Source organism: Canis lupus, chromosome 6, assembly GCF_011100685.1.
Source record: "Canis lupus familiaris isolate Mischka breed German Shepherd chromosome 6, alternate assembly UU_Cfam_GSD_1.0, whole genome shotgun sequence".
NCBI classification, from domain to species: Eukaryota; Metazoa; Chordata; class Mammalia; order Carnivora; family Canidae; genus Canis; species Canis lupus.
Genome location: NC_049227.1, coordinates 62814097 through 62827083, shown reverse-complemented (window position 1 = coordinate 62827083; position 12987 = coordinate 62814097). Strand labels below are relative to the sequence as shown.

At 35.0% G+C, this 12987-nt stretch overlaps 1 protein-coding gene across 5 annotated transcripts in view; it reads right to left on the bottom strand.

Annotated features, from left to right (window-relative positions):
* Positions 1–12987, bottom strand: part of COL24A1 (collagen type XXIV alpha 1 chain) — a 387148-nt gene that overhangs the window by 33688 nt on the left and 340473 nt on the right. For all 5 annotated transcript variants that reach the window (XM_038541487.1, XM_038541490.1, XM_038541491.1 and 2 more), the window contains 6 exons: positions 11963–12070; positions 10269–10376; positions 10120–10173; positions 9485–9547; positions 6384–6437; positions 1953–1988 (listed from right to left, as the gene is read on the bottom strand). In XM_038541487.1, the coding sequence (XP_038397415.1) occupies positions 1953–1988; positions 6384–6437; positions 9485–9547; positions 10120–10173; positions 10269–10376; positions 11963–12070 (423 nt within the window). The remainder of the gene's footprint in view (positions 1–1952; positions 1989–6383; positions 6438–9484; positions 9548–10119; positions 10174–10268; positions 10377–11962; positions 12071–12987) is intronic.

The window sequence follows — 12987 nt, the reverse complement described above, 5'->3', positions numbered from 1 at the left end:
CAACAACAACAACAGCTAAAATGTCTGTGTTCCAGAGCCCATAATCTAGTGAGGAGAGAGATAATAAGCAAAAATCCCAAATAGATATGTAGTATTTTAGGTTATAAGGAAACAGGTTAAGAAAGGATAGGGACTCGAGGCAGATGGAAGCACTGCTGTTTTCTATAGGCTAGGCAGGAAAAGCCTCTCTGATAAGAGGACATCGAAGTAGAGAGCAAGGAACACTTTCCAGGCATTGTACTAGGTCCTGATTACTAGTTATTATGTCCATAGGTGGCAGTTGGGTTGAGGATAAACTATGTCAGTAAGTAAGTCTACCTTGAGCAAATGATCTTTAAATTACAACTTCCTGAATAGTGCAAAGCGCATGGGCAGGAAAAAACAGTTGCAAAACCCAGGAAGTGAAGAGAGAGCAATGAGAACAAGGAAAGGGATGATCAGAGGATAGAAGTCTGGCAGGGCTGAAACATCCCAGCTATTTCAACTGGGTTTTCCAGGACACGGATCCCAGATACACCACTGATCTGAGAAAGCCTTCTCTGAATCTGCTTTACTTTTGTCCATGTAGGGATGGCCTGACTGGTGCCACCACCTGCTTTATTCTGGATGCCATATGTCTATCAGCACAAACTAAAATTTCAGGCATAATCTGCTGAATTTGCAATCCATCAGGGCCACTGAATTTTCTTTCATAGGAAATGCCTGTGATGTGGTCATAGGAACTTGAGGTTTCCTAATGCTGACAAAAGCTTATGTTCCAGCCACGGTAGTTAGAGACAATAGGTCAGGAAGGCAGATGGAGACAGACAAGTCTGGAAAATGGGCTAATTCCAAACCTCTCTACTTCTCCTTTCCCCTTTTCACTCTTCCTGGGGGATATGACTTCACTATGTGCAGTCATCCTTGCTTCCTGCTAGAGTAGGTCTGCTGAGAAAATATGAAGGTCACACTTCTGCAGATTAAAAACATCTATTTTGGGGCACCTGGCTGGCTCAGTCGGTAGAGCATGTGTCGCTTGATCTCAGGATTGTGAGCTTAAGCCTTGTGCTGGGTGTAGAGAGTACTTAAAAATACATTCTTTAAAAAAAAAAAAAAAAAAGAAAAACATCTATTTTGATGCCCTCTGGGGATTCTTAGGCTATCTGAAGCCACTTTATTTCCCTTCTTCAGCTAATTAATATAACTGCAACTTACTCGTTCTAAGCCCCAAGCACACCCTACAGTGAAAAGTGAAAATGTCAGCTGTCAATGGAACTTCATTATCTGTTAGGCAAGACTTTTCTGCAAACTTTAATTTTATTTGCCTTCTATACTTGGTTTCCCTCCCCTTCATTTTATTCTATGCTGGCCCTCTGTTTAAGCTGCTGCTTTAGTAAGCTCAGCAGGGTCTCTGTTGGGAAAGTGGCCTCTTTACAAAATATCCTCTTTAACCTGGAAGAACTGGAATCCCAGAAAAGTAGGAAATAGTGTCAGTATAAGCCATTTAGGGGCCGAATGTGCTATGTACCTTCTGTCCATCCTCTCACAATTGTTTGTAATTGGTTGCAATTTATAGCAAATGATTTGCTTCTGCTTTGCACCTGGTGGGCACTGGCTGGACACAGTGGGTCAACCACCTTTGCCAGAGACCTGGCAATGCTCTCACTCCAGCACCGGCGTAGAGGGCTCACAAAGCAGATGCCTGATGCCCAACAAGGCAAATATGCCCTTTTACACAGTGTGTGGGGAGAATTTGATTGGCAAGTTCTTAAACACTGTTAGGGGTTATCAGGTTTCACTACAATGTTATGCACAGATTAGTTCTACTTCCTGAAAACTATAATTTTATTTTTATACAGTATTTTTATAAGTACCAGAGACATACAATGAAAAAAAACAAACAAGGTCCTTGCTTTTATGGAATTTATATCGCCTAGTGACAAGTGATAATATAGCCACAAATTTAAACTTACAGCTTCACCTCGAAAGCCTTTTTCACCTCTGGGTCCCTACAAGAAAATGAGAAATGTTTGTTTAGTGCTACTGACGGTTATTTACCAAATGTAGTTGAGGCTACACACAGAAACATGATAACTTCTGTTTTTGTTTTTTTCTATCTAGCAAGACTTCTTTAGCAAATTTATATAAATCCTAGGTTCCTTTCCCTAAGGTGAGCAACACAAAACACAAACAAGAATGATTGATTGATTTATCATGTTCTGCACAAAGTGAGACAGGGATAACAAGCACTCAGGTAAGTCAAAGCAGCTGACCTGACAATCAACTACAGAGCAATTTAGAAGGGATGTCATCAGATTAAATTCTAATATTTGTTTCCCTCAGCCTTTGAAAACCTTGTTTCCACGGTGATGTCCTCCTTTTCTTTCATTGTCTCTTTCTAATCCTCCTTCTGAGCTTCATCCCACAAATTCTGATACACTGCATACCAGAACATTCAGTTCAAAATATTTTCTGACTTTCCTTGAGATTTCTTCTTTGATCCATGGATTATTTAGAAGTACATGCTTTAATTTTCACATATTTGGAGATTTTTTTTCAATTAAAAAAATTTAAATTTATTTTATTTAAGTTCAATGTGTCAACATAGAGTATAACACCCAGTTATACCCTCCTTAATGCCTGTCACCCAGTCACCCCGTCCCCCACCCACCTCCCCTTGCAATCCTTTGTTTCCCAGAGTTAGCAGTTTCTCATGATTTTCTTATTATCTTTCCTGTTCACTGATTTTTACTTTAATTCCATTATGGCCAGAGGACATACTTCATATGACTTCAGTTCTTTTAAGTTCAGTAAAAAATTTTTTTGGTTCAAAATATGGTCTATTTTGGTGATTTTCCATGTACACTTGAAGAGAAAGTAGAGTCTGTTATTAGATGGACATACTGTCTTAAAATTTTCTGTTTTCATTCTTGTAGAAATTATACATGTATTTTATTTATTTATTTATTTATTTAAATGAGATGAGATAATACCATTCATCTTTTCAAAAACCTGAATTTACACTTTCACAATATGTTATGAATGTTTTTATATTAATCCCCATTCCTCTAGATAATTATAATCCTTATGTATTGTTTAATAAACTACAATACTTTTTTTTAAACTACAATACTTTTGTTGAATTTCCTGTTAGATAATTTCTAATTTTGTCATGATAACAGTGATAAATATCTTTATACTTTATAAAATTGTCCTCCAGAAAGTTTCTTTGAAATTGCATGCACGCCTGAAATATATGGGAGTACAGATCTTCTGACACATACCATGTACTACCATTCTTTGTTAATCTTGCAGGCTAAGAATACGATTTCATTATTTCACCATTTATATTACTTCTTTCGTGTTTCCTGTCTTGTTCTGAACTCATTTTAAACCAGGTTATTAACTTTGTAAAACCAATTTTTAAGATATCTTTATAGAACTTGTTTTTATACCCTCTTCCACCTCCAGCCCAGTGTTAACAAGTTGGTAGATACCATTTAATAACTTTTTTTCTAATAAAATATTGACAAATATATTTATATATGATGAGGTGATCGGTCATTTTATAATACTGATATCATATTGTATACTCTTCTACACATTGGATTTTTCACACTTAATACTTCATAAGCAACTACAAGGCAGGTGAACTAGATATAACTAATTGTTTTTAATACTTGCATAATATTCTTTTTTTTTTACTTGCATAATATTCTATGAAATGGTTAGGCCAAAGTTTATGCAACCATTCCTCTACAGAGGAACCTTCATTTGATTTCACGTTTTGCTAATACTGCCACTACTGTGAAAAAAATCTTTGTAAAATTGCCTTAGTGTACTGAGTGCTTAATTTCTATGGCACAAATTCCTCCAAGTGGAACTGATTGGTTAAAGGGTATATGCACTTATATTTTAACAAATATCTTTCCATGAAGCCTGTAATTCACATCTACTAGTGATTAAACAAGAGTACTGTTTTCCCTAATCCCCTTCTGAGAGATTATATGTAGCATCTTATTATTACTTTAATTTGTATTTCTGTGACTATAAGTTAGGAGAGCATATTTCCAAATAATTATTGACCTTTTTGGATTTGTTTTTCAATTTTCTATTGCGTTTTCTATCTTTTTCATACCAACTTGTAAGAGCTCTTTATACATGAACTCATTATATGTTTTTGCAATTACTCTTTCCCAGCTTATACTAATTCTGTTTATGGAATCTTTTTCCAGACAAAATTTAAAAATTTTCAAGCAAACACATATTCTGTTCTTTTATATAGTTTTCAGATTTCCCTTCTTATATGAAAGGTCTTTTCCAACCCTTAAGCTATACTTAGCATAGTCACTGGCATAGGAATGGGCATGTGGCTGATCAATGGACATGAGGAAAAATGCAATGGAAGACTTCTACAAAAAGCTTTATTTTTTTCCCATGATAGGGCTATAGATCAGTTTCCACTTTGGGTATTATGTCTGGTTGTAATTGCTGAGAAATTGTAGTCATCTTGCTATAAGTTTAATTAGAAGCTAACATTCAGGAAGGCAGAGTAGAGACATGGAAACATCCTGGTCTTGGATAACATGATTGAGTCACTAAATTAACCAAATCTAAAGCCCTTCCAATTTCTGGGCTTCCTATAATGTGATATAAATTTCCTTATTATTAAAGCCGTTCGATACATGGCCCCTATTAACTTATAGCCCAAATCATCCTGATGTACCATTTTTCTTATATTTTTAATATCACTTTTGTTATAATTAAATTCCTATATTCTGAGATCTAATTCTGGACTCTAGCCTGTTTGCATTCATCTATTTGTTTATTCCTTTGCATTACCATATAGTTTCATTTACAATGACTTTAAAGTAATGTTTCCTTATTTGGAAAAGCAAGTCTTTCATCCTCTACCACTATTTTTTTTTCCCCACAAAGTTTTGGCCATTCTCAGGAGCTTATTCTTTCACAATGAACTTTTCTTAAAAGTTTCTTCTTAGAATGGAAAAAAATGGAATATAGAAAAAATTTGATGTGCACGTTGGATATTATAAAGACCTTTAAGAACTATCTATAAACAAAAGATATTTTAATTGAGGCATTTTTTTATTATAGTTTCCTTGACCAATTAAAATTTCACAGTTTTGACAGAGAACAATCATTCAGTAATCACAACAGTATGTGTTTCTTAGCTGGCTGAAAAATCACCCACCAAAATCTGAGAATTCTTCCATTTACAATCTCCCATTTAGACTACATAGTGCTGAGTGGTAAATGCTGAGAATCTAGAGAAATGTCGAGTTACACTTTCCATTCTGTAAAATAAAAAATTCAGCAGTTTTGGTAGGAAATTCTTCCCTAATTTATCAAATAAAATCGAATGAGTTAATACCCCAAGTATTTCAGTTTATATATTAAGACTCTGTGCCTCTCTACAATAACATTTCCAAATGATTCAAAATATTGATTCTCTGCAGGGAATACCTCTTTCCTCTTCAAATTTGTCCCTACCTACTGGGTTCTTCCTCTTGTATGTTTACACTACTGTTAGTATTGTAAAACTCTCCCCTAACCTCTTTGCCAACACATTGTCTTATTTTTCTGTTGTATTTCATAGTCAAATTTCAAATTTCTAAAGGCACTGGCATCTACTAACTTTCTCCGTTTCCTCTCCAGACGCAGCTTGAATGGGGTAGAAAGAGCACTGATCTTGAAGGAAGAAACATCACCTCTGTAATTCACTAGCTGTTCTACCTTGAATAACTAGGTGAATCTCTGTAAACTTAATCTGTTTCTCCATGTCTTAAATAGAAATAATAATACCTACTGTAAAAGTTTGCTGCAGGAATTCAAGAAAAGGTATTGAATATTTATATCTACTTCCTTCTTCACTTAAGTTTGTACTATATCTTCCAATATAATTTATTTTCTTAAAGATCACTGTTAACTACTCCTTTCTTGAAACTCATCTATCTGAACCTTGTGCTTTTCTGTTTTACCTGGTGTTGCCACCAACTATCTCCTTCCTTTTAGTGAGTGGCACAAGGCCTCAGATCTTGCCTGTCTGCCTTTCTTCTGCTATGCTTTCTCCTTCAAAAAATTCTTTTTATTGCTTTAGTGATCACCTCTATACTAATGCTCAGCCCCTTCTCTCCTGCTTTAGTTCTAATTTCCTTTCTCAACTCCAGTTTAAAATGTCTACCTCACTACATATACCTTCTTTACACATATAATCTCTAAGTTCTCAGAAATCACCTTGCAGGTGAAAATGTACAACTATTTTTGCCCTTGGCTTCTTAAATACCCAGGGTGATCCTTTTTTGGGTTACTCTAGAAATAGGATTAAAGAAGAAAAAACAAGAATATGAAAAGGAAAAGGAAGACCTATATTGTAACAAACTTACAGTTCTACCTGTTGGGCCTATTATACCTTCTTTGCCAAAGGGGCCAGTGTTTCCCTGTTGGGGTAAAAGAATATCAGTCAGTCTCATTGCGGGTGTAATGCAGAAAAATTCTAGAAAATTTCTTGTACAATGGTAAAATAGTCCACGCTAGCATAATTCCAGTCTTTAGTATAAAAATCTTATAGCATCAGAAGAAATCATAGTACTTGTGATTTGCAGTATGTGACACAATTCTGTTTATTATCATAGATTCTTATCAGGAGAATTACATCTGTATAGTTTCTAACAAACTGATAAATCAACATTATAATTTTTATGTGGTGATAACTTCAATGATGCCATTTTACATGTGGATAATTACATAACAAATGTACTTACTTAACATAAAGAAGACTCCATACAATGATGAACAAAATTTTGAGTAACTATCTTTATAGACATTGAAGGAGATGTCTGAGTGACGTGCAGCATGGAATTGAAAGAAGGTATTGGAAAGAAACACAGAGCATTATATGTGACCAAGCTCAGTTTCTCCATCTGTTAAATAAGAATGCCTATGTCATAGGGCCATTTTGGAATTAAAAGTGAAAAATGATTTTGAAACTATAGGCTGTTATTGTTTATAAAGATAACCTTGAATAAGCTCAATCCTGGTGAACTCTTCTTAAACTATGTATGGAAATCATTTTTTTTAATTGAAGTACAACTTATATACAATATCCTATGAGTTTCAGGTGTACATCACAGCTGGAATCACTTTTAAATACAAAGACCGACTTTAAGTTATGATTTGTAAATATGGTATCCAAATCTGAAAGATCCATAATCAAATCAAGAGAGTTGATTTTTTAACCTAATCAAATTTAAGCTCTAGGCTGGTTTATTACTGAAAAAAAAAGTTAATAAAAATTTCATCAATGAACTTAACCATGATCTGCCTCTAAAATAATGATTTGTTAAAAAAATGGAGGTATACATGAACTCTAGAGAACAGTAGACCAAACAGCAAAAAATTGTCTATGTTTATTTAAATGTGTCCAAAAGATAAAGTGTTGTGACTTTATTTATCATTTATTTTTATCTTTTTAGAGAGGGAGAGAGAGGTGGTGAGGGAAGGGCAGAGGAAGAGGGAGAGAGAGCATTTCAAGCAGGCATGGAGTCCAATGGGGTGGCTTGATCTTACAACCCTGTGATCATGACCTGAGATGAAATCAAGAGTCCGACGACTCGTAATGGACTAAGTCACTCAGGCGACTAACACTCAGGTGTTATGATTTTAATGGTTGGTACCAGTTAACTACATAAATACATCTTTGAAATGAAGGATAATTAATCCAGATTTCCTACTTCAATTAATTTATTTAATCATCTAGTATTTATTATTGAGCAAGAATTAGTTCCTAGGCCACTTACTATCCATTCTATATTCTAATTATGCAGTTAGCAGACAACCTTATAATACATTATTTGGTCAATCAGCTGTGGATTCAAATTTTGGCTCTTCTACTTACTAGCCAGATATGGCCTTGAGCAAATTACCTTTAAGTGACTTAGTTTTCCCACCTGAAAAATGGAGGTAATAGCATCTCTCAGAGGATTTTTTATCAGGATTAAGTGATATAAGGGACACAAAGTGAACACTGATAGATAACAGTTTTTTGCTAAATACTAACTTATAATGACTTTTCACTTGTCTCTATCATGACTTAATAAGAGATAACTGCAATTGTAAATTAGTATTTGTGAGGAGTTACCAGAACTTTACTATTGGTGAACTGATAATATTTCTGGAGCTGCAAAGCAGTACAGGCTCAGATCCTGGCCTATAGAGACCCAGCATTTGGTGAGATTCTGCTTAGGACAGATACTAGGCAGGCAGCCAACTTCTCTTTGACAATATCAAGAAAGGATTAATTAATTGAGAATTTAATAAAACTAGAATGAAGGAATTTAATTAGTAGGGAACTTAATATATGTAAGAACTTAAAAGCAATATTTATTATAGAGAAGACTGTCTACATATAACCCACCTGTGGATAATCAAGAATTGGCCCTTATATAAAAGCACCAAATTTCCATGGTTCTTTAAAAATCATAAAAGAAACTAATAAATTTGCACCTGAAGAAATGTTGAGGCAGGGCTTTAAACAAACATTTCCTATGACAACACCAATCTTTGTATTACCGAAAATAATTTATCGTAAGAGTTGGGGAAGGGGTGTAGGATTTCAAAAATTTGACTTTTCATTTTAATATGTTGTGTAAGACAGTGGTTTTCAGCTGTAAAGTTCTTCAAGATTCCTTTCTCCTGCTTCTGGACCACTCTCCTTCTCTATGCTCTCTCCATCCTTGTCCTAGTAGCTGCTATTAGTCAAGGGGGTGCTACTGCTACAGTCAAATTATTGTTGGACATTTTATAGCTCTTTTTTTTTTTCAGTTTTATAGATCATTTCATCAACTAGGAGACTGTGGTCGAGAAAAACAAAAACAAAACAAAAACCAAAAACAAACAAAAACCAGTAATTGCTGATGGCTTATCTATCCCTCTTTATATTTGTGACAGTTTGCAATTCCAGGCACTAAACAGCTAATTGGAGTTCTTCAGACACTAATCTTTGCAATTATTTAAGCAGTCCCTCATCACTCTCCAGGGAGAGCTACCCCTGAGCTGGGAAAACACAGCTATTGGGAAATATTTTTCAAAGCATGGTGTGAGGAGCTCTGGTCATAGGCAAGCCTCCTGCAAATGGTGCATGGGGTGGTCTCTGGTTGTATTAGTGCTTATAACATGAAACTGCTTTATGTTTTTGTTCCTAGTGTGAGTTAATAAATACATTATCCAGTATCAACATTAATTCTGATATATATTTTCTAAAGTAAGAATTGGAAAAATGGGTGGTTTATGGGGTCTTTTGCTCAAATTAATATATGAACTGAAAAAGGCTGAGAGCCTTTGCATGTGATCTAATGAGTTTCTATCTTAAAAGTCATTTTATTAAGTTATTAATTGGGAGTATATTAATCTTAGAGTCCTTAATGTTAATTCCTACAATCTGCAAAGAATCATGATTTCTGGGCAAGTAGAATGACTTTATACTTACTCTCTGTCCAATAGGACCTTTAGGACCCGATATTCCAACAATGCCAGCATCTCCCTCAGGACCCTAAAAATATGATAAAAATAAAAGTAAAAATCTTTAACTCTATATGAATATTTTACAAGTGAAATAATCTTGTAATAATCTATTAAGAGTCGGCTCTTAAAAAATGGAATGTTAATGTAAATGGACAGTTAATGATGTACATGCTGGAGAACTACGGAGGAATTGTTCTGAAGTATGGAATCTAAAGTATACCACTATCAATTCAAGGAGGGAGAGGAGGACAGATAGATACATGATAAAGCAAGTAGAGTAAAAAGCTACAGAAGAATCTAGGTAATGGGTATATGGGTCCTCACTCATTCTCTCAAGTTTGCTGTTTGTTCGAGAATTTTCAAAATAAAATGTTTGGGACAATGAAATGTGAGGGGACAAAAGCAAGTTATTAAATAAAATAGGTAGGAAAATATATAGCTACGTAGCATTTAAAAAATTAACATATCCAAAATATACTCAAATTTATAACTATACCAATGGAAGTTTTGCAGATTAAGAAATACAGAAGCTCAAGTCAGAAACTAAATATTGGTATTTTGACATCTTTCTCATGAAAAGCAAAAGTCATGTCAACATACTCTGGGGCCTGGGAATCCTTGGAAACCTGTCAAACCTTGAACGCCATGTTCTCCCTGCAACGTGAATAGATTATGATCATCATTATTGTGCAATGGTGTTCTGGCCTGTAGACTAATGATACTTAGTGAATTTCTGAGTTGACACATACAGGCTGCCCTTTCAGACCAGGCTCTCCACATGGTCCTTGATCACCTTGTGCTCCTCGGTGACCTCTTTTACCTTGAATTCCAGGTTCACCAGGTAGCCCTTGTTCACCCTATGGACAAAAAAAGAAAGGTGATCTAGCCTTTAGAATCTACAAATATTTTGGCTTTTAAATGAAACCCAAATACAGGTCCAACCTCAGGCATAGTATGAGGTGCTGGGGAAATCAAATTCTGTATCGTCATTATCTCTACCAATATTTTCTATGCAAGGAATATTTGATTATAATGAGCAAGAAGCATAGCAGCAGGGAATGAAAATTCCAGGGATTGTGGTCATAACTGTGGAAAGAAAAGAGAAGGGGGAACTTAAAAACTAGAAAGAAGATAGCGAGGCTAAAGAGAGAATGGTGAGAGGTGGTGTGTGTGAGGGAAGGTGTTTATATATGATTTGTATTTTATTTGAATTGGTATTATTTTGCTCTGTTTTCCTTACCATACAGAGATGATTCAGCTGATATCAGAAACAGAGCAGAGTCTCCTGAAGTGTGAACCTTCGTTTTTGACATGGTTATCTTTCCAATCCTATCATTAAGAAATCTCCATTACCTGTTTTCCAAGGTTCCCTTTGATATGTATTCCCTTTAGCTCCTAAATTCCACTTTAAAGAGATACTTAAGCACCACTGTTTTATTTGTAAAAGTTAAGTCTTTTGTAAATTTATTTTTATTTTTGAAATGAAAGTTGTAATATTTTCATACCATTTCTAAAAGCAGGGATCTGGAGAAGTTTAGAGATAGATTAATGAAAAATGATGCTTGATAGATTCTGATCAAAGATTCCTTAAGATTAGCAAATCATTCTTCACTGTCTGGAGACAAAGCTTTGGAACTTGACAACTATGGATCCTTTTTATTGCAAGTTCATACATTAGAGATAGGAATCTTATTTCAGTTCCTAGTTTTAGCATTTGCTCAGCTACTTTGAAATTTAGTGGAAAGGGATAGGTCATTTCCAGTTTACCCATATGGGTCAGAATACCTGAACATTCTTTAGAAGTGGAACTATGAAAATCAAACTAAGAGGTGATAATGATGATGGTGCCAACATCTTAATCCTAGGCTTTTATGAAATTGCTTCAGACACTGGACTACTCTCTTGGTTGTCTGGGTCAATTCTGCATTGAGATAGCACTAAAACAGATTTAAAAAGCCTCTTGAATGTACAATACTCCATTCAATGAATGTGAATGCAAGATTTAATTATGGTCACTCTGATTCTAAGAAATAAGCTCCACTCTTATCAGATTTATTCATTGGTTGGTGAGATTCAGATACAGAGGAATAGGAAGTTTATCTAAGAAAGTTTGTATCAGGAAGTAAAAAAGATTTCTCTTTTTCGGAGGAGAAGGTGGATGACAGAGAGGGAAGAGGAAACAGAATGACTCAGGTAGCATTTTTTAAAGCATTGCCAATACTGAGTTAATGAGTCATTCTGGCAAATTACATGCACTGTGGTTACCACGGGAGATGAGTATGTCCAGGCCACACACTTTCCTTTTCCTCCTAAGATATTTTTATTATCGGTCAAATTTATTAAAAGCGATTAATTTTACCAACCTGTGATCTAGCCAATGAACTCAGGGACAATATGTAGGTCAATAGTGCTGCTCATCCATCAGAAGAAAATGTTAAAGTACCTTTGGGCCTGGAACCCCTGGGCTTCCCGGAAGGCCTGATGACCCCTTGGCTCCTCGAGGACCTGGAGACCCAGTCAGTCCTGTTCTTCCTGGGCTGCCCCTGGTGCCCTAAATAACATAGATAAGGGGAAAAAATGGGATATTTCCTAAAAATCCATCCAGAGGCTAAATATATGTAGGAGGGATTGGTGTTCTGAAAGCTGCTGTTGACAGGTTTGAGAGTTATCCTGGGCTTCTTTCCCAAATAAGTGAAATATTTAAGTAATGTTTTGACTCACCTAAAGTCTCCAATTATAATGTAATGGTCTGAGGTATTCAAAATGAAAATACTGAGGCAGTACAGTCCATCAGGACCTTTTGACTTAAATAGCCTACGTGTAAATTATGTGTGTTGTAGTCTAACTTTCTGTATTGTATTCTGGTTGCACGACAACTCTAATAACTGATTAATGTTTCCTTAAAAAATATTCTGTGGATATTAACTAGACTTACTGTAGTGATCATTTCTCAACATACATATATTGAATCATTATGTTGTATACCTGAAAGTAATATAATATTCTATGTCCCTTATATTTCAATTTAAAAAAAGATTAAGGAATTTAAAAAAAAAGTTTTTGAGTGGTTCATTCGTTAGCCCAGCACAGAATATCACTTATTGATATGACATATTACTAGAACTTAAGCTATGTGAATAGTTTATAGGTTGACTCTCGGTGAGAATATTTTCAAAGAAGTTAAAACACTAAATCAGTATAGCTTCAAGTAGAATCTGCTAAAATGTGATAAAATTGATAGCAATGCATTGGGAAAAGATTTATTGGACAAGTTTACAAAACTTGTGAAAATATAAGGTATTTAAACCTACGGATATTCATTGTATTATTCACCATCGGGTACACTGAGGAAAATACTCAAATCTAGCATGTATTAATGAATCAGTAGTGTCAACAGTGAACTCTGTCAATTCTTGCAACCTGGTCCAGTGTGTGGTTTTGTGTGTGTGTGTGTGAAAATAGAAACCG